At 44.3% G+C, this 20535-nt stretch overlaps 1 protein-coding gene across 6 annotated transcripts in view; it reads left to right on the forward strand.

Moving 5' to 3' along the window:
* Positions 1 to 20535, forward strand: part of BCAS1 (brain enriched myelin associated protein 1) — a 37736-nt gene that overhangs the window by 6591 nt on the left and 10610 nt on the right. For 4 of the 6 annotated variants that reach the window (XM_019008714.2, XM_015647325.3, XM_015647329.3 and 1 more), the window contains 7 exons: positions 3666 to 4180; positions 8563 to 8715; positions 9201 to 9245; positions 11570 to 11710; positions 14647 to 14682; positions 14938 to 15138; positions 19366 to 19533. In XM_019008714.2, the coding sequence (XP_018864259.1) occupies positions 3666 to 4180; positions 8563 to 8715; positions 9201 to 9245; positions 11570 to 11710; positions 14647 to 14682; positions 14938 to 15138; positions 19366 to 19533 (1259 nt within the window). The remainder of the gene's footprint in view (positions 1 to 3665; positions 4181 to 8562; positions 8716 to 9200; positions 9246 to 11569; positions 11711 to 14646; positions 14683 to 14937; positions 15139 to 19365; positions 19534 to 20535) is intronic. The other 2 variants (XM_019008716.2, XM_019008717.2) reach the window with 2 other exon arrangements.

Below are 20535 nucleotides of genomic sequence, written 5' to 3' on the forward strand. Positions count from 1 at the left end.
GAGCAGCAGGTGAAGAGGGGAGGTCGGAACTGGAGTTTTCTGTCTCTGACTGGAACTACACAGAGCAGAAATGCAGCAGGAGGACAAAACAGGAACAATTCAATGTGGGATTTGGGTGGTAATTCCATGCAGATTGAAACAACAACCTGCTCCTAAAAAGAATTACAAAGGAGTTAAAAAGGTTACAAAGGAGAAAGGTTGAGTGAAGATGCAGTTCCTTTGTCCCAGAGGATAAACCCCATTCAGCAAATGCAGCTTGCAGCCAGAACCCATCAGAAACCCTGACTGAAGCAGCCCTATGTGCCTGGAAGGCCTGGAATGGGAAGGATTTCAGGGAGGGTTTTAGGGAATGATCATTGCTATTCTTGCTGCTGGCTCCTCTCCTCCTATTTCCATTAATTTCTGGAGGTAAATAACAACACAATTTAATTAGTGAAGCAAGATGATTCTTGGAGGATAAACTTTATTTGCATGGAGCAAGATGGCTAAAGAATATTAGTGTGGACTTGATTTTCTTTAAAGACAGGGACAATGTTTTATTTTGGATTAGTATTTGCTGCAGAAATTCATTTAGGGCAGTCATACCCACTGTGCTGGTCTGCACTGCTGGAATTCTTGGTGCCAAATGTTGCCTTGTAGCAACCAGAACCCAACAGAAATCCTGGTTGCAGCAGCTCCTTGTGCCTGGAAGGCCTGAAATGTGAATTATCTCAGGAATGTTTTTAGGGAATGATCATTGCTGTTACTGCTGCTGGCTGCTCTCCCCCTAGCTCCATTAATTTCAGGGAGTCTGTAGGTAAATAACAACACAAGTTAAATTAGTGAAACAAGATGATTCTTGGAGCATAAAAGTGATTTGCATGGAATAGTGGAGTAAGATGGCAAAAGGATATTAGTTTGTTCCTTCTTTTTTTTTTTTAAGGAAGGAGGAATGTTTTATTTTGGATTAGTATTGGCTGCAGAAATTCATTCAGGGCTGTTGTGCTCTTTGCTGCCTGCACTGCTGCAATTTCTGGTGTCAAATGTTGCCTTGTAGCCATTAATGGTTTCTTCATGGCCATTAAAATATTTTCTCCACAATTACCTGAACACCGGGAGAGAAAAAAGTGCTGTGTGGCTCTAGTTCCATGGCTAAGGAAAATATCTCCTTGTGGCTGGCTGGTACTCAAAATAGAGGAATGAGATGAGCTTTAAGGTCTCTTCCAACCCAAACCATTCCATGACTTTGTGATATTTCATTAACCATTGTTCTTCTCTATTTTTTTTCTTAAGTCAAGAAGAAAACATTGGTCTAATTTGCCCAATTCCAGAAAAAAAAATCTCCTTGAGTGTGCTCTAATAGAAGAGGGACTTTGTGTAGCCAAAAAGTTCCTTTTCAACACACCCTGGTGAAGAGAAGGGGAAAGAAAGACAAATCTTCTGGAGTGTGACTGTCTTTTGTTAAAGAGTTGAAAGGCAAATGCCCGAGCAGGAGGAGCCTGAAACACAGTCTGTAAATTGTGTATTGATTTTCATTTCAGAGCAGCTTTAATCTCAGTCACAACGAGCAGCTTTGATCTGCTCAAAGACCTGGCCTAGAATCTGGGGGGGTTTTTGCTTATCTTTGCAATTCTGCCTCAGGATTGAGGAATAAATCTGGAAAAAATGGCACTTGAGTGTCTTTAGAAACAAAAATATCACACTTTTCACCCAAATACCAGAATTTCAAGGGTTCTCCCCCTGAGTTTGCTGTGCCTGTTCAGCGAGCCCAGTGCTGGTGGTGGGATCTGCTCTGCCTCTGGCTTTCCTTGGAGCAGCTGGAGCTGACACAGCACAGCCCATGGCAGTGACATTTTCCAGGGCTTCCATTCCTTCCATGATAACCAGAGATTAAAGGAAGCTCCATGGGTTCCTGAACTGGAACTGGTTTTCTTAACACTGAGCTTCTATCCCTCTTTTTATGCTGTAGCCGGTTTTCCTGGGGTTCATTTCTTATCTGTTACACAAAGCCATGGAACGAGGGCTGTGGAAAAAGGAATCTCCTGGCTGGGCCCTGGGCTCGGTTCTGCTGTTGGATGTGCCCGGGATCCCTGGTGCTGCCACAGAAAGTCAGAAGCTGATGGATAAAATCAGCCCAGGACCTGCTGATGTTTTATGGCATTATCCAGAATCCCTGGGGAGGTGGGAAGCTGGGGGAATTTTGCTGTGAAAAGCCAAGGGGTAGCTTTGAAAGTTGGGATCTAAAATTGTTCTGTTTTCCTGATCTCAAAGAATTTCAAACTGAAGATCTGTGTTGTGTGGAAGACAAGTTTCAGTCAGGATTTTTTTGGTATCTGGGGTTTTCTTTCTCTTAAAAGAAAATGTGGAAGGCATAATATTGACTAGACTATTACAATTATAATTTGAAATCGTTTCAATTTTGCATTGAAACTGACAATTTTCCCGCTCTAATTCAGCAAGTTGGTTTGAGCCTGTCAGTTTTCCACAGTTATAATTAAATAGATCTAAATTCGTCCTTGAAATGTGGTGATGACTGACAGGGAAATCAAATTCATATTCCAGTCCAAGTAGGGAAGAGAGGCTGAAGCTCAGGGGGAGCTGTGAGATTTACCTCTCGACAAGACCCTTTTTTATTGGGGTTTCACACCACATCATCTGTGCCTTCTGCCTCCCAGCCACAAAACAGATCCAAGCAAGATTATTTTCCTTTTGTCTCTTGTTTCTTTTGTCTTGTGTAAAGCAGGAGCTGCCTTTTCCTGTCTGTGCATCCCATACCAGGGATTTTCACCTCAACTGTGTTATCAGAGCACCATTGTTTTATAAAATCATAAAACACAATTTTAAATCAAAAGGGTCTTTGCACCTAAGGTGTGATGATCATGTGTATACACTGAATGATTTGTGTGAATTTTGGGGGAGGAAATGTGATTCTGAGCCACAGTTTGTGGGTAAAGAGAAGAAATGCAAAGGGAAATGTAAGGGTAAGAAACCTGGCTCGGATGTGATTTATCAGTGTTCAAATCAGGCTGAAAAGAACTGCAGGCAAAGGAGAAGTGCAGGTAGGAGCTGTACTGAGGCAGCAAGGCCAGGAGAAATGCATGGAATCAGTTCTGACAGCACAGCCCTGCTGGGAGTTTGGTGAGCCAGGAAATGGGATCAATCCTGGTGCTTGCCACTGCTTTTGTTTCTTTAGCTTTGATAGAGGAGAGGGTGATATATTCATATATAACTGTCTCAGGTTTTACTGGGATGGGTTTTTTTGCATGTCACTAATTTTAATTTGCTGTCCACTGGGCTGAGTAGTGCCAAACGGGGCTGGTAGCTGATTTTGACACTGTGAGGGGGGTGTGAAGAGAGGAAAATTTGCACTGATTTCAGTGAGGGATGGCAGGGGAGCAACAATCAGCTCTGAGGGACGAACAGAGAGGAAAATTTGTACTGATTTCAGTGAGGGATGGCAGGGCAGCAACAATCAGCTCTGAGGGATGAACAGAGAGGAAAATTTGCACTGATTTCAGGGTGCAAGGATGTCAGGGGAGCAACAATCAGCTCTGAGGGATGAGCAGCAGCACTGGGGTCCTGCGTGTGCTCTTCCACACATCAGGACCAGCTCACCACAGCCCGAGCGGCCGTGGCTGAGGGTTCCCCGTTGCTGTGGGATAATTCCCTTTATCCCTCTGTTCCAGCAGCTGCCGAGGCGGGTTCTGGACGGGATAGCGCGGCCGTTTCCCCGGCGGAGCCAGCGGAGCAGCGCGGCGCTGCCCGGGCGGGCGGGAGCGCTGCCAGGAGGGCCGAGCCGGCTGCCAGGCCCCGCTCCGTGCTCGCCTTTCCCTGGGCTGTGCCAGGGCGTGCTGAGCAGCCAGCGCAGCCTCCAGCCCCCGCACAGCCCGCTCCCGATGCCACCGGCCTGAACAAAGGTCCCAGTGAGGGCGCAGAGGGGCCTGGGGCGGCTGAGGCCCAGGAGGGAAGCCATAAAAACCTGGGCCAGGCCCCGCTCCAGGACGTCGAGCTCGAGGGGACACCTGAGGGACACGATGTGGCCGCCCCAAAGGCCAAAGCACTGACGCTCTTCGACAGGATCTTCAGGCCGGAGAAGGGCAAGGGAAGGACACGAGGTGACCCTCAGGAGGGAAGGCAGGGCTTGGACGTTCCCAACGGGAACCCCGCGGCTGGCGCACCCAACGAGATCCCGCTGGACGAGGCAAGTGCTTCCATAAAATATCCATTCATTTCATTTTCACTAATGAAACCTCTCAGGAATGTGGGATAACTCCATGTGGGGCTGGGAATGAATCAGTGTTGCCTTTAAAGCAACCACAGGTAACACCAGACAGAGGTGTGGAAGACGAACCTGTGGCCAAGGAGTGAAGCTCTGTCTCATGACCAAATCCTGACCTCCGGTTTAATTTAATTTATAATTCCCTGAAAGGTTTGGGCAACACAGCTCCAATTGCCAGGTGGAACAGCTGCCAGCTGCAAATGAAAGCAAAAATACCTGAAACTAAAACAGTTTCTTGTGCTTTAAGACCTTGGAGTTTGACATGGGATGGTTTTCTAAAAGTCCTTTGGTGTGTTTTGTGCCATTTTTAAAACAGTCCTACTTCTCGAGCAATAGATGCTGGATACCTTATTCATCAAAATAAGGGATATTATGCAGCAGTAATTACTGTACTCACTGTGATGTTTCAGTCAAAGAAAAGTGGTTTATTGGAAATGATTTTACAGGATGAGAATGTGATAGAAGAAACTACGGATCGTAACTGAAAGAGCACTCTGGTCAAAGGAGCTGAAAGTTAATACGAGTTTAGATATTGTACTTCCTGCCGAGACTGATGTCAACGAGGGTATTATAAAATTAATGTTTAGGGAATTAACTACAGAAAAAGCCTATCCTCTGAAAGGGAATACTGGTGTAACTCTGAATTCTTCGAGAGAGGCGGAATACAGGAATTGGGGATCAAATTGAAATCCTGTCCAATGGCAAAGCGGGAGGGAATCTATATGTAAATACCATTTTAATAACAACTGCTTGTATTGGCCAATTCAGGCTTACAGATAAGACTGTGCTCACTGATGCCTTGGGTAGTGTTAAGTACCCATGAGATACTCCCTGCTTACACTGCCAGCATTGCAAGTTGTCCCAAAATTCTTTTCATTTTAACCTACCTTGTCTTCTCTATTTTAGACCTTCTCAGATTTGAAGATTTTCTTGTACAAATTTACCCATTGTAATATTTTTGAGCTTCATTTTCAAGAAAAAAACAGTCTCATTTTTCATGCCTGCCCTTCAGGAGTGCTCCCATCGCTGGTGTTTCAGATGGCTCAGGATGCACATTTAAAGAATCCATAAAGGCATTCAGCACCTAAGCAGAACAGGGTGGATAATTTGAAATGAATCCTCTGTTCAGGGCACACTGGCACTTCTGTGTTCAGCCTCTTAGAATGAAGCTTTTCAACACCCCGAATTCCTGCAGATATTTTGACTATCATACAAGTCTTCCCCGTAGCTTGCAGGAATTTTCTCTTTTCCCACCAAATGCCAAATCCTCGTTTCTTATTTTTCTGTCATTGCAGTGTCACTGCTTTTATTTACACAGTGGGGAAGGTCCCAGCTGGTGCTGCTGAAGGAATGGTGTGAAAGAACAATTTTGAGCAGTTTTAGCTAAAATTCAGAGTTAGACTGGGAGCAAACAGTTGAAAGCTCAGGTGGGGCAGTGCTGTACAAGCGTGATCAGGGACAGGAAAATAAATCAGTTAAACACTGCAATGTGTTGCCAAATTTAACTCAGTCCCTAAAACAAAGGCTGTTGCTCTGCCTTGCACCACAGTTGCCTTCTGTTTTCTCTGAAGTCCCAATTCTCCTGTTGGATGGGAGAATGACCAAGCCTAATTTAATTACTGTTACTCTAGTAACTACAAACTGTTACCAAATAATCATACTAAAAATCAAGATATCGCTGCCAACAGCTCCTTTTTTTACTCTCTCTCTCTTTTTTTCTCTTTGTGGATTATGACTTGTAGTATCTGTAAATGCTAAAAGCAAAGTTTCCCTGCACTGAGTGCCAAGACAAAACAAACAGCGTTGCTGGTGAGTAAGAGAGAGGCTCCACAGTTGTAGCTTAAGAGCTGCACAAACATTCTGTGTTTGCTGAGCCACTCTTTATTTTTGTGGTCTACAAAACTACATTCAGAGCGCAGCATAATTAAAACAAGGGCAGAATTCATGAATTCATGAAGCATTTACTATGTAAGCCAAAGAAAAGATAAATTATATGCCTGAAATGTTTCACTGAGCCATGATTCATGCAAACAAAAGTGCTGGCAGGAATACATTCTTTTGATATGTTTGGGGTTGTTTTTTTTCCCTGATGACTGAACTGAAACTACAGTATATTTAAGGTGTTTATTGCCCCCAAATTTAGCTTCTCAAAGACATGAATTGAACATTTACATGGCATCTATTAACTCCTAATACTGATCTTCTGTTATTCCTGGGGTTTCTTTCATTATTTACCCCCAGGGCTTTGAGCAGGGAGCTGCCACAGAGGCTTTTGTGGTGATTTTGTGCTAAGTGATGGTGTAGGGCTGTGCATTGTCTGTGTCTGATTTCTGTGCTGGTGGCCAGAGCCTGTGTTCCTCCTGCAGGAATATTCCCAGGAGAGCACAGGATGGATCACAGCCCCTCTCCAAGGCCAGATTTGAGTGATTCTCTGTAGCCAAGGGCTTGGAAATCACAGAGGGGGATTCTCGAGCAGGACAGGGACATTTTTAATTGCAAAAATTAGAATGAAAGCATTCTAAAGAACCTTTCTGTGTCTTGGATGATTAAAATACCACAATAATTTTATAATATAGATTTATTTATGTCACCACTGGAAGGAATTGACTTTAAATGCTTTAAAACTTCAGAGGGATGAGGAGAGCTGGGTGTGGGGTGAGCAGCACCAACAGAACACAGGAGTTAAAGTGAACACTGAAATGGGCACATCCAATGGGGCACACCTGAGCAGCGAGGTTGTTCAGGGAATTTGGGATGGCCCCAGTAATCGGGATTTCTCTTCAGTGTGACTTTGTCAGGGAGATGTCCTGGATCAGCCAGTGGTGCTGGAAACAGCTGTTTACAGCTCTCTGCTGAAGGGCATCCCAAAACCAGCCTTTTGTCTGTGAGTCAAAAAGGTCATTAAATCTGTTTCTTTTTCTTGATAACATCCAGCTCCAAAGAGTTTGATGGCACCAAGCACTTGGGAAGCTGGTTCTGTTTAGCAACACATCAGCCTGCTCCTCCTTCTCCTGCCTCAGTTGTCCCTTTAACACCTGGAGCAGAGCCAGCCTTTTCCACAGCAGCAGAGCTGTGTGGATGGCACCCCTGGGCTGGCGTGGCCACGCGTGCCCTGCATGGGACAGATTGTTCTGGGGCCACTCAGGGGCTGGCAGCTGCACAAAGTGCTGTGTGACACCCTCCAGTAGCTGCTGAGCATTCCAGCACTGCTCTGCTGCTTCCTGGGCCAGCTGGAAACCTCGCTGCGTGGGGAATTACACACAAGTCCCTGCTGGTATTTCAATGTTCACTTTAACTCCTGTGTTCTCTTGGCTCTGCCCACCCCACACTCAGCTCTCCTCATCCCTCTGAAGCTTTAAAGCATTTAAAGTCTATTCCTTCCACTGGTGATATAAAGAAATTTATATTATAAAATTATTGTGGTATTTTAATCACCCAGCACAGGGAAAGGTTCTTGAGAATGCTTTTATTCTAATTTTCCCCACCAAAAAAAGCACTGAGCTATAATGGGTTGGTGAGGGAAAAAACGTTTGATGTCACTCTGGCACTCTTTGATGTCACTCTGGCACTCTTTGATGTCACTCTCTGCTGCACAACACTTTGCTGAGTTTTCCTGTGCAGCCACAAGGCAAAGATGGCCAAAATGGAAGGGAAATTCAGTGTGAGAGGTGCCAAACTCTCCAAAACTAGTTCAAGAATAGTTTTTTTAGAGCCAGATCCTTGTGCAGTGTCTAAACAGAAAAGAAATACCTTAATATTACCTACTTGTGAGTGCTTGAGCACTGGAAAACGTTTTGGGTCTCTGGGAACTGTAATTCCATGAAGAGAAGAGACAGCTCCATCTGCCTAAGGGGAATTTCTTTGATTTGTTGCCTTTTTCCTTCTTTTAATGTGTGTCACGTTTGTGTTTGAAAGATAAAAATTATTCCTGGTGTGGCAAAACAGAGAATCAGAAGCAATCTTTGTATGGTGCACTCTGACACGGAGCTGGCAAATGCCAAAATCTCAGCATTTGCTCCCATTTTTCACAAATTCAGCCTTGAAAAGAGAAAAGTGAAGTTTGAGACTCGCCCTGTGCTTGTAGTGGCTGAGAACAACACTCCCCAAGCAGCAGCAAGCACTGAATCTCTGAGGAAAGAGGACAAGGAGAGGGATAAATGCTGGATTGTTCTGAGCCGTGGGCTGGGCAGGAATGGCTGGAATTGCTGTTGTGACGCCGAGCAAGTCACAAAAGTCACTTTAGCATTCCACAGGGAATCGGGCAAGCTGGCACCGAGCAATCTCTGTCCACTTTTATCTTTTAGGAGATAGATGAGTGCACCCAAAAGGAGCTTGGGCAGGACTCTGCAGGTGAACAGGGCCCGGCTGCTGCAGCCCCTGGGAGGACACAGGTAGAGCAGGACAGTCCCCAGGCAGCTGCAGGACAGGGCTCAGTCATGAGCTTCCTCAAAACACTGGTAAGTTTTACCTTTCCATCTCTTTCTGTTTCAATTGCTTCCAAAAATCCCCTGTGGGACTGAAAAAATTGTGAAAATAACACAAAAATGATGTACAAAGAAATGTAAAATGTTCTCTGTCGTGGGCACTGGAGGGATGAGGAATGGTGAGTGCCACCTGCTCTTCAAACTTCACTTCTACTCAGATACTCACAGATCTTTACCTGTCTCAAAGATTTTCTGCTTGATATTCCTTTTGTACCACCTCTAAAAGTTCATTTTTTAAATTTATTATAATCTCGAATAGTAAATATTCAATCCAGGCGTTTTTCATTTTAGCCTTTATGTTATTCTCAAGAAATATTTGCATTATCAATTTTCCTGCTTGAGACAAGCAATATTTGTATTTTCCCTTTGTGCAAATAAAACCTGCTGATTTCAAACTCATCTTTTTGATCCTTTGAAAGGCTGGGTTGAGTGACTGTTTCTTCTCCAATTCTTTTAAGGTCTCCCCAAGCAAAGCTGAAGCCAAAAGTGATTCTGAAGACAAGGTAGGCAGTTCCTTGTTCACTGGTCATTGGGTGTTTTTCACAGAGATTTCCTCTTTACTTAAATATAAATTTTATTTATTTCCTCTTTAATTGCTGTTTTTTCCCCAACTGATGTCATCATTTGAAGTAATTTAAAATATTTTTTTCCCCTGGATAAATTGAAGAGACCTAACAGTGCAATTCTTAATATCATCTGTTGCAATCAAAATCTGTTGTGTTTTCTGCAAGCTTGGTGATGATTTGTGACACTTTTGGTTATTTCTCTGACTCGTCCTTGATGTAAAATTTCAGTGAAAACTTTGAGTCTGCAAAAAAATTCCATTTGCTCATAGAACAGTTTTCCCTGTGCCTTGAAATAACTTTAAGAAACAAGGAATTACACCCTAAAAATGGAAGTGTTTTGTCCATGTAGATATTAACCAAACCCACAACGGTTTTGGGTTTTCTCCTATTTTTTTATTCTTTTGTCCCATTCAATGATTAGCCTTTGCAGCAAGCCTGGGAGATTTAATTCTGAATAACTCTGAAAATTATTCTCAGTAATTCCGAATAACTCTGAAAATCACCAGATAGGATAAAGGTTTTCCAAGCTATGCAGAAAATTCAATTATTAAAGCTCCCTGGCTCAGGAAAACTTGCAGTTCTTCCCAGAGGTGGTGCCCAATCCTGCTTGGATGGAAAGCACCCTGTTCCCATGCCTGTGTCACCTGTGCCAGGTGACTGCTGCTGTAACTTGGACAGAATATTCTGGGTGGGTTTGGTTTGCTGGCACACCTGGCAGGGCAAACAAATCCAGGTGACTCGCAGGATATGCAAACTCCTTACAGGAGATTAAGTGGGAGTTCTCTTGTACTGGGAATTCCTTTGTCTGATATGGCATTTCTACTTTAATAAAGGGGAAATATCTATAGGAGGTTAATTTATCAGCTTCCAGGTAGAAAAACTGCAGATTTTTTTGGCTGATAGGAAATAATGGTCTTTTTAATTATTTCCCAAAAAACAACTCAAATGTGTTAAAGATAAAGCTGATAAATTAGGGTAATAAAATAGAAAAATGAAAAAATAATAAGTTGGAAAATTAGAAAATAATAATGATATAAAATAGAAAATAAAACAAAATTAGGTGGTAAACAACCAGGTGAAGTTTTCCCAAGTGCCGTGGGGCTGTTGAGTGGCTGCTGTGCCTTCAAATCATAGAATCATGGAATATCCTGGAGCTGGAAGGGATCCCAAGGATCATCCAAGGCCTGGCCCTGCACAGACCCCCAACAATCCCACCCAGAGCGTTGTCCAAGCGCTCCTGGAGCACTGGAAGGTTTTGGAGCAGGGAACAACCCCTGGGGAGCCCGGGCAGTGCCCCAAAACCTTCTGGGGGGACAGAACCTTCTGGGTTTGGAGGATCAGGCTCTGAGCAGCTGCTGGGCCACGTGTGCTTCCAGCAGCCAGGCACACCTGCAGGGTGACTGTCCCCTTGGGGTGGCTGTCCCTTGGGGTGGCTGTCCCTTGGGGTGTGTGGCTGTCCCTTGGGGTGTGTGGCTGTCCCTTGTTGGCTGTCCCTCGCTGGCTGTCCCCTCAGCTGTCTCCACTCCACCTCCTCGGGCAGATCCTACAAACCAAGAGGTTGTTTGCGCCCCAAATCACTGCCCTGGCCCTCCTGTGGCAGACCCCGAGCTGCTCCTGTGTCACTCTGTGTTTGGGAATTGTGAGGATTTTGCAGGAAAAAGGGTCAGCTTTGCTGTGGGATTTAGGAAGGAATAATCCTTCATCCTCCTCCGTGCCAGGTAACCAAAGGCATCTTCCTGCTTTAAAGCCTGAGACCTTGAACAATCAATTAATTAATTTCAAGGACATTAATGCAAGCTTGAAATATTTTAGGCAATGTATATCATGAATATTCACACTGCCCTTTTCCTAAATAATACCTTATATAAAACATTTTAAAGTCCCTATTATTCTGCAATAAAAAGACTGAAGGTTCTTCCGAAGATTTATATATTTGCCTGTTTTAAAATTATAAATCCTAAATTGCTTCTTCATTACTTGAAAAGACAGAAGTTTATGGGATTAGGTTTCAGTTTAGTGGAGATTATGGAGGGAAAGTTGTGGTTTAATTTGGAATCGGGTGGATTGCCTTGGCTGTTATTTTGCTGCTCGTGTGAAAGAAGCTCTGAGGAGAGCTGAGAAATCACTCAGGGAAAAAACCTGATTTGTCCAGGGCTATGAGGGAATGTTTTCCTTTAATCCCACGTGTGAGTGATGGAATTATGTCTTTGATAAAGAAAATATCTGCAATAAACTCACCTGCACCTGCTGTTGTGCACAAGGGCTCCAAGGCGGAGAAGGGCCCAGGGGGGCAGCCGGGCCCGAAGGCAGCGGCAGAATCCCCCTCCAAAGGAGCCAAGAAAAAGAAGGCAGAGAGCCCCAAGCTGGGCCACAGCACCTTTAGCAAACTCTTTAGGCACAAGGTCGGTATGAAGCTCCAGGAGGAGCAGAACCCTGAGAAATCACAGCTGGCTCCTGGCAGAGAGAGAGAGAGAGTTCTCTCCCAACATCTGGCCAGATGTGCAGAGCTCCAGAAATCCCTGGGGGAGCATTTCTGTGCTGGGGATGGAAACCATCCTGAGCTGCAGAGTTCCTCTCGTTGGGCCCTCTGTGAGCTCGGGGTTCTGGAGCAATTCCTGGAGCAATTCCTATAACAATTCCTGAAGAAATTCCTATAACAATTCCTGGAGCAATTCCTATAACAATTCCTGAAGAAATTCCTATAACAATTCCTGAAGAAATTCCTATAACAATTCCTGGAGCAATTCCTATAACAATTCCTATAACTATTCCTGTACCAATTCCTGCCTGGTTACTAACATGGACTAAACCACCCCTGGCCACTCAAAACCGAAATAAAATCAGAGGTGCTGACAAACAATGAATTGTGTAGAGGTGAAGAGAGCCTGAAACCACAGAGCTCTGGGAGCTCAGCCCAGCCACAGCTGGGTTTTATGTCATTAATGTGCACCAGAACTTGGCTAAAATTGGTGTTTTGGGGCATCTGGTGTGGTACAGAGGAGGCTGGAACATGGAATTTCCTGCAGAAATAGGGATCCCTGCAAACAAGCAAATTAATTTATTTTAGTCCTAGTTTGAAGTAGAAAAACATCTGGGATTGATGGGTACTTTAAAGTGCTTAAAATGCACAGTCAAGCAAATGGCTGCTTCAGAGAACAATATTAAAACACAAAAATCACCAAAACCTTTTGGTCTCAAGCTCTATATTTGGGGATTTCTGCACTCTCTGAAGATAATCATGGCAGGGAAGCAGAGAATTGAAGCTTTTCAGGCCAGAGAATGCAGAAGCAGAGACCCTTCCAGTGGGGGAGGAACCTAATTAATATTTCATTCTCCCTCCAGACACCCACGTGGAATTTCTGGTGAGTAGGGGGCTTTATAATCAAGGGCATAGGCCATTCTTTAATACATTTTAAAACCAAGAATGTTCTTTCCACTATCTCACTTCTGAGAAAAAAAAAGTCATCTGCATATTGCTGAAGGAATAATAAGATTCCAAATAAATTAAAGTGTGCTGTTCTTGCCAAAAACTTAATTTTGAGATCTCAGCTTCATTTATTAATCAAATTAAAATATTAATTACTTGTACATAATGAGTTAAGGCTTCCTGGTAAAAACCAAACCTGGCTGGCATTTTTTAAGATTCAATGCCAGCAATTAATCTTGCAATAAGTTATAGGGAGAAAATTCCCTGGAACATTTAATGAAAGTTTAAAGAGCTTTTTGTCTGGAATGACAACACTTCCCTTGAAGGAATGCAAGAGCAATAAGTTTTTACACCAGTAAAATCTTTCTTATAAAATATTACTTTTAAAATAGCTTTTTCTTTTTTCACAGTTTTCTTTCCACATCCAAAATACAGAAGCAGGAACTGAGATATCATTTATGACCTTTTAGAAATCAAGGAGAGGGATTAAAATGGTGCCAACGATTTGCTTGTAAAGCTGATTGAAAGTGGGAATTCAACTCAGAGCAGGGATGTGACAAGCAGGCCCTGGAGTTACCACTTCTAGTAAAAAAAAAATTAAAAATATAGTTTATATCTTTAAATTTGCAAAGCTTTCCATGCTGTATGAACTGTATGGATAGATAACCAATTCCTTAATTTGAAATGATCATTTTAATAGATATATTTGTGGTTAAACACCTCACTGGCTCCTCTGACAGTGCTTTCTCTACATGTCCAAAATACACTTCTCTGCCTCAGTCCAGCTGGGGTTGGCTGGGAGTTAACAGGAACATTGTTTTTCAGGCTCCTGTGTTACAAAATCCTAACTTTAAAGCAGCTTGTGATGCTCTTCCCACCCATGCATGTTTGTCCCTCATTCCATGCTAATTTTGCAGTATCACCGTGCTGATTTATGGAATTTTCCCTTGGAAGAGAAGGGTGAATCCCTCACTTCCAGCACTAACTCTGAGGCCAGCCCATGGCATCCTCACCCTTCTGGATGTTGTTTGTCAGGGCTGACCACAAAAAAAACACAATTCTTGGTTCTTGCAAAGTGATTCCTCTGCAGGATCTGTCCCCTGTTCTGTGGGAGCTTCCCAAAGGCTGTGCCAGGCTGCTGCAGCCTCAGCCTGCGGCTGGGTGATGTTTTTTCACAGCTCAGGTAATTCTTCAGTGTGAGCTCTGCTGGGTGGGGGGTGAGAGAAGCAGGGGAACATCCCTGGCAAAGGAGGAATTTAACGGGATCCTCCTGGGTTTGCGTGTTCTGATGAAATCAGGAGCCCCGTCACTGAATGTTTTTACAAAAATCCCACCTCATGGCCAAAACTATGAGAGGATGTGTGGAACCAGCCTCCAGCACCTGCAGAGCTGCAGCTCTGGCCGAATTCCAAATCCAGGGCTGCTCCCTGCCCTGGCTTTCCAGGATTTCATGTGCTGCCTGTGTTTTGGATGCCAGAAATCCAAGCCTCCTGCTGGAAGGCGATGGGAGCACATCCCTGAGGATGGTGCAGGATTCCCATGGAAAACACCCAGCTCTGGTGTCCAGCTGGAAGCTGCAGACACAGAAAAATCTGTTAATACCTTTCAATCCTCTGTAACAATTTACCTGAGCTGAATGGGAATGTGACTATGGGAATGCATATATAAATCTGCATATTTTTAAAGAACAAGCACAAAGAATGCAGCACCAAGCCGGTGCAGCACCAAGGAGGGGACCTGGCATTCCCTCCACTCTTCCAGGGATCAGTTTCCATGGCTGCAGGAGCCAGGACTTGCACACACACTCACTAAAAAGAAAATAATCGGTGACACAGACAATTCCTGGCCTGTGGAAGTGCAGCTCTGCCGTTGCCTCAGACAGACTCATCTTTGTGTTTTGTTTCCCTTCAGGCTGCAAAGGAAACCCAGCAGACAACCAACACCAAAGTGAGTAGGAGGGTTGAATTATCTGTGCAGTGCAGGAAAAAGGGGATTCTTGCTGGCATTTTCAGTCTCTAAGGGGTTTAATTTCTTTATCTGGGTGCTGAGTTTGCTGTGTCTTTTGCTTCCTCTGCTGCAGGAAGCAGGGATGGAAGGGCAGGGATGCAGCTGAGTGGGGAGAGGCGGTGCTCACCTGCCCCAGGTGATGCCTGAGCGTGCTGGATTTGTTCTCCACAATATCCATGTCCTTTTTATTGCCAGAGCCCTGAGCAGCCTCCTGTCACCTGTGTAAAAGCAGACAGAAATGTCCCTCCCTCCCAAGAGCCGCCGGCCAAGCAGAACCCGAAAGCTCCGGAGGCCGCGACCCCTGCGCAGGGAGTGGGCACTGAAACCCCCCGAGAGGCCACCAAGGACAAGGGCTCGGCCACTCCTCTGCCCCTGAGCAAGCTCTTCTGGAAAAAGGTACAGGATCTGGGAGCTGGGCAGCTCCCTGCAGAGCTTGGAGTTCATTCCAAGGTGCAGCAAACCAGCCAAACCCACCATGGGCAGCGGCTCCCATGTTAAACATCAGGGGCATGAATTGATCTGTGGTATTTTTCTTGTTTTTATGGAATCAGGAACATTATTCTCAGTTCAATGCTTCTGTTAAATATCCCCCAGAGATCACAATGTTCTTTACTAAAATTTATCACTGATAAAGTGCTCAAACCTTTCATTTTTTTGCTGTAAATGTCTGAAGAGCTGGGATCAGGTGGGTCTGTTCTTACCCAGCAGAAAATGTTCTGTGACAGAGCAGATCAGGCTTTAAGTTTGGGGTCTCAATTGCTTGGGAAGAGAACATTGTTCCTCAGGTTAAATAAAGATTTTAACTAAAATTAGGGCTAACTCTAAAACCACAGTTCCTGTTTCCATGATCCTTATGGCTTATAAGCTGAAGTTTATTCATTCTTAATTTCATTTCATAGAAGGGCTGTATGAAACTTTACTGAGTCACTGGATGTTAAATAACTGCATTTCTGGGCTTCTGCTCAAGCTCAAATCCCAGAAATTTGCTGCTTCCAAACACCCAGATGCCTTTGAGTGGCTGCTGCTCCTGCAGCTTCTTTAGCTGTGTTTTCCCACTGGAGATGCAATTTGGATATTTTATTTATGTTTAAAAAATGAAGGTGTTTAGATATTTACAGAGTAAATATCTATTTTACAGCATAAACATGCTTGAAAATAATCAAAGCTTCAAACATTTGCCACTTGGGACTGAATTTCCTGGGGAACTGAGTAAATCAGGTGCTTGGAACGAGGGGAAAGTTGGGAAGAAGAGGGAGAGAGAGGTTTTTTTCTGTAGCTGTTATTGGTACAGAATTGCTCCTCCTCTGAGAACTCTGGCTTATTTGAAAGCAGAGCTGGGACACAGGATGTGTGCTGAACATCAGGATGAAATAAAGGAGAGGCTTTCTGGCAGGCTGCTGTGTGGAGTTTCAGTGTAAAACAGCAATAAATCTGAATTCAGTCATTTCATAATGAAGTATCAAGATCTTTTTAAAAGAGAGAAAAAACGTGCAAGAAGAGAAACTTCTCAGAGCTAAAAATTGGATTTGGTACCTGCCCTGAGCATCTCTCACCCTGTAAAAATCTTCAGTTCTGGGGTCTCCAACCCCTCAGGCCATAAACCTCGGACCAAAATTGTCTTTCACTGATGATGGTGATAATTAGCTGATAATGCTGGGTTTAATTCCTCCTGCATCACCCTCAGCTCTTTATGTCAGGGGAGAGAACGTTTTGTAGGGAATTCTCCACGACTCCAAGCAGATTTTGTTGCATCCAGAAATCCTAAGGGCTGATTAAAGCTTTTACACAAATGTGCTGAATTACAATAGCCTGTGAAATCTGAACTTTCTCAAATGAGCTCCTTTCTGCTTGCTTAGAACTTCTTGGCTCTGGGATCCTGCTGAGACCAAATGTTTTTGCACAAATTCCCTCCAGAAAACTGCAGTAGAGAACTGAATTTGGTCCTAAGAAATTTATTTTTTAAAAAAAATCTGCCTGTTTGGGCATTGAATCCTTTACCTGTAAAAGGCTGATGTGGCTTTACTGAGTTTTCTTGGATGAGAATAATATTTTATATTTCTTTTGTTGAAAGACCCTGGTGACCCAGTCAGCTTGAAATTAAATAAAATTAAGAGAGATGTACAAAAAAACTGAAAGGCAACAGGTTGGCCTCGAAGTCAGCTTTGTTTGAAGATTCTGGGGGTATTCTGCAGTGAATTTGTCTTTTTCTGGCACATTTAATGCACTATCCTTTTACTAGGACAGAGAATCCAAACTCAGATAGGTGGAGAATTCAGAGTCAGGAGCAGCTTTGCTTTTGAACTCACAAACAGCAACCACAGCACTCAATAGACCCAGGATTCAGCTCCAGCTCCTCTTTCCAGGCAGTCTCTTAAATATCCATCTTCTGATGAGCTTTCACTTCAGAGTGCAGCTAATGAAGTGCCTGTCAACACGTGGCTGTTAATGCTGCTGCTCTGCCTGCAGATGAATAAATATGGAAAAGGAAAATGAAAAATTCCTTATTCAGCCTCTCAGCTGGGAGCCACTTTGTATTTGCCCCATTTCCTGATCAGTTTTCATGAGAATTTTCGGAAGTGTTACTCAAATATTTGCTGTGCCAGCAGGTTTTTTTCTTTTTTTTTTTCAGAAGGAATACTAATAGGGAATTACAGCAGGCAATTTCCAATATTTGTGTTGGAAAGCTGCTTTGAAGGCCTTGTAGATATCTGATCAGGGCACAGAAACATGATGCTTCACATTTATCTGATCAAAGCAGGCCAGGCCAGGGTGGAAGGTGATCAAGGCAGAGTTATTTCGACTGCTCTGGGATCTGTCTTTAAAAGCAGATGTGTTTGCTTAAAAACCTTGAATTTTAAACAGCTTTTGGCATGCAACTGCAGTAAAATCATACACATTTTACTGATGTGCAAACAGCAGACTGGTTAATTACTGGGTGAAGCAGAACATGGAATCCCAGAGTGGTTTGGGTTGGAGGGACCTTAAATCCCATCCAGTTCCAGCCCTGCCATGGCACCTTCCACTGTCCCAGGTGCTCCCAGCACCTCCAGCCTGGCCTTGGGCACTGCCAGGGATCAGGGGCAGCCACAGCTGCTCTGGGAAAGCCTGCCAGGCCCTCAGCACCCTCACAGGGAGGAATTTCTTCTGTATATCCAACCTAAATTTCCCTTCTTTCAGTGTGAAGACATTCTCCCTTGTCCTGCAGAAGAATTTCCTGAAGAAATGAGCAAAAAAATCCCTGGAACTTTAAACAAGTCAATCTCTGAATAGCTGACTAACCCTCATTTAACTGAACAGTGCTTTTTGGAGGCTGGCATTTGGTCCCAGGGTGCTTTTGCTGCTTTGGTGCACCAATTCCAGTGCAGAACCAGAGCTGCAGAGACAAAACTCCTTTGGGATGCAGCAGCGTGATCCCAACTTGCCCCCTCGGAGTGATGAGATCCCAGGAGCTGAGCTCTGCTTTACTGAGCCACTGTTTCCACTCTGCTCTGAATCATTTCCTTCCAGCAAATAGATGGGGAATTGATGATATGGATGTGGGAATAGGCAGAGATCCAGAGTAAAATTACTATAGATTGATTATCTGGAAGCTGTTCATAAATATAAATTAAATCTACAATTCCACAGGGAAGAGGGATGTGCTGCAGCTATCTCAGGCAGCAGGGGATAAGGAATATTTATTCCCTCATCATTCTTCTCCCTGCTGCCCCACCCCCAAAATGTTTCTTCCACAAAAGAGGAGTCAGGAACAAAACAAAATCTCTCCTGCTGCTGTAGGAGTCCATGGTGAGTCCCCTTTCCTGAATGTGGAGCTCCCTGCAACTTAAAAATATGACAGAACTAAAAGGTGTAATAACAAAACTAAAAGAAGTAAATACATTGGATGGCTTCTGGATGAAGGACTAAATAAATTGGGATTTTATTTGCTCAGAAGGGGAAATGACAACAGCACACAGAAAAACTGCAGTAAAGGAGAATGGAAAATATCACCGTTCACTATAAAAGTGACAGAGTCCAGATAAAGGAATGTGGTGACAAATAAGAATAAACAGGTGGCAGGACAGGGGGAATGGCTTCAGACTGACACAGAGGAGGTTTGTTTGGGATATTGGGAAGGAATTCTTCCCTGGAATCACCTCAGGAGGTGAGGTCCTGACACAGATTCCAGAGAAGCTGTGGCTGCCCCATCTCTGGAAGTGTCCAAGGCCAGGTTTCAGCAGTTAATAGTGTCCATTAGTGTTTTAAAGAATCCTAATTCTGCTTTGAAGTGCAAATTCCTGAGTATGATTTTTCTCCTATTTTCTGGATTTATTTTGGCCTCATCTCCTCAGGACACCGCTGTGTGTAATTTCATGTTCATTCTTTTTACTTTGTAATCTAAACTCGATTCTTCTGCTTGGGAACTGCAACTCAAGGAATTTCTTTCATTTATATCAACTGGTGGGATTCTAACATTTATCTCCTCATTTTCAATTGGGATTAATCAAATCCTGAAGCAGCACAAGGAGAACAGTGAAGCTGAGGATGCTTTTATGCCCTGTTTGATTGTAAAATTTTTAAAAATCAACCAACTGCTCAGGGATTGAGTGTGGATGTTTTTTCCACTTTGTTTCCCAACCACAGAACTCCTCGGAGGAAGCAGAGGCCGTGAGCAATGAGAAGGCAGAGGCGGCTCTGGAGGCGGTGGCTCCCGACAGGGACGAGAGCAAGAGCTCCGAGAGCGCCGAGCTGAAACCGCGAGGGGCGGAGAGCAAAACGCCCAAAGCAAACCTGAGGAAGTTTTTTAAGCTGGTAAGAGCAGTTTATCCCTTCTGAAGCTCAGAGGGCTCGGGGCGAGGCTTGGGAAGCACTTTGCCTTTGGGAGGAGGGCGCAGGGATGCTCGGGGTGGATGAGCGGCGCTGGGGATGCGCGGCTGGGGTTTCTCCCCGCATCCCCCCGCGCATTCCCCGTCCTGCATCTCCCTCTCGCGGCTCCTCCCGGAACGGCCCGAGGGCTCCGCTGGCCCTTTCCCCTCCCAGGGAACCCCAAGGGTCGCCACACCGAGGATGCTCCGTGTCACAAACCGCATCCCCCGGTGGGATGCTCCCGGAGGATCCCATCTCCAAAGCCGCCTCCAAATCCATCTCCCGCTGGCCACGGCACTGTCGGACCTCCCTGTGCTGTGTCCTGTCCTGTGCTGGCTCCGGGGACTTGTGTTCTTAGTGGCACAACTTTTTCTGCCAGTTTAGGTAGGTTGGGTAAACTGGAAGGTGAGAGGAAAGGAGGGAATCACTCCTGCAAAGCTCCATCAGGTGGGAAAAAGGAAAGGCACAAAGTAGAATCTGATCCTGCTTCCTTTTACACAAATGTGCTGAATTACAATAGCCTGTGAAATCTGAACTTTCTCAAATGAGCTCCTTTCTTCTTGCTTAGAACTTCTTGGCTCTGGGATCCTGCTGAGACCAAAGGTTTTTGCAGAAATTCCCTCCAGAAAACTGCAGTAGAGAACTGAATTTGGTCCTAAGAAATTTATTTTTTAAAAAAAATCTGCCTGTTTGGGTATTGAATCCTTTGCCTGAGGAATTCTGAGGAACCTGAGGAATCCTTTACCTGAGGAATGAGGAAAATTGTTCCCAGACCATCTGCAGTCCCTGTGCTGCCCTTCTTCCCAACATAATCAAACTTTTAGGCAACAAATAGCATTTAGAATCGAGAATAACCATTTTATGTTGTCACAACTCTTCATGGAAAGGTGTCAGGGTACTACTGGCTGTTCCCATCCTCCTCCATTTCAAAACATCCCAATCCACCCT

Source organism: Parus major, chromosome 20, assembly GCF_001522545.3.
Source record: "Parus major isolate Abel chromosome 20, Parus_major1.1, whole genome shotgun sequence".
NCBI classification, from domain to species: domain Eukaryota; kingdom Metazoa; phylum Chordata; class Aves; order Passeriformes; family Paridae; genus Parus; species Parus major.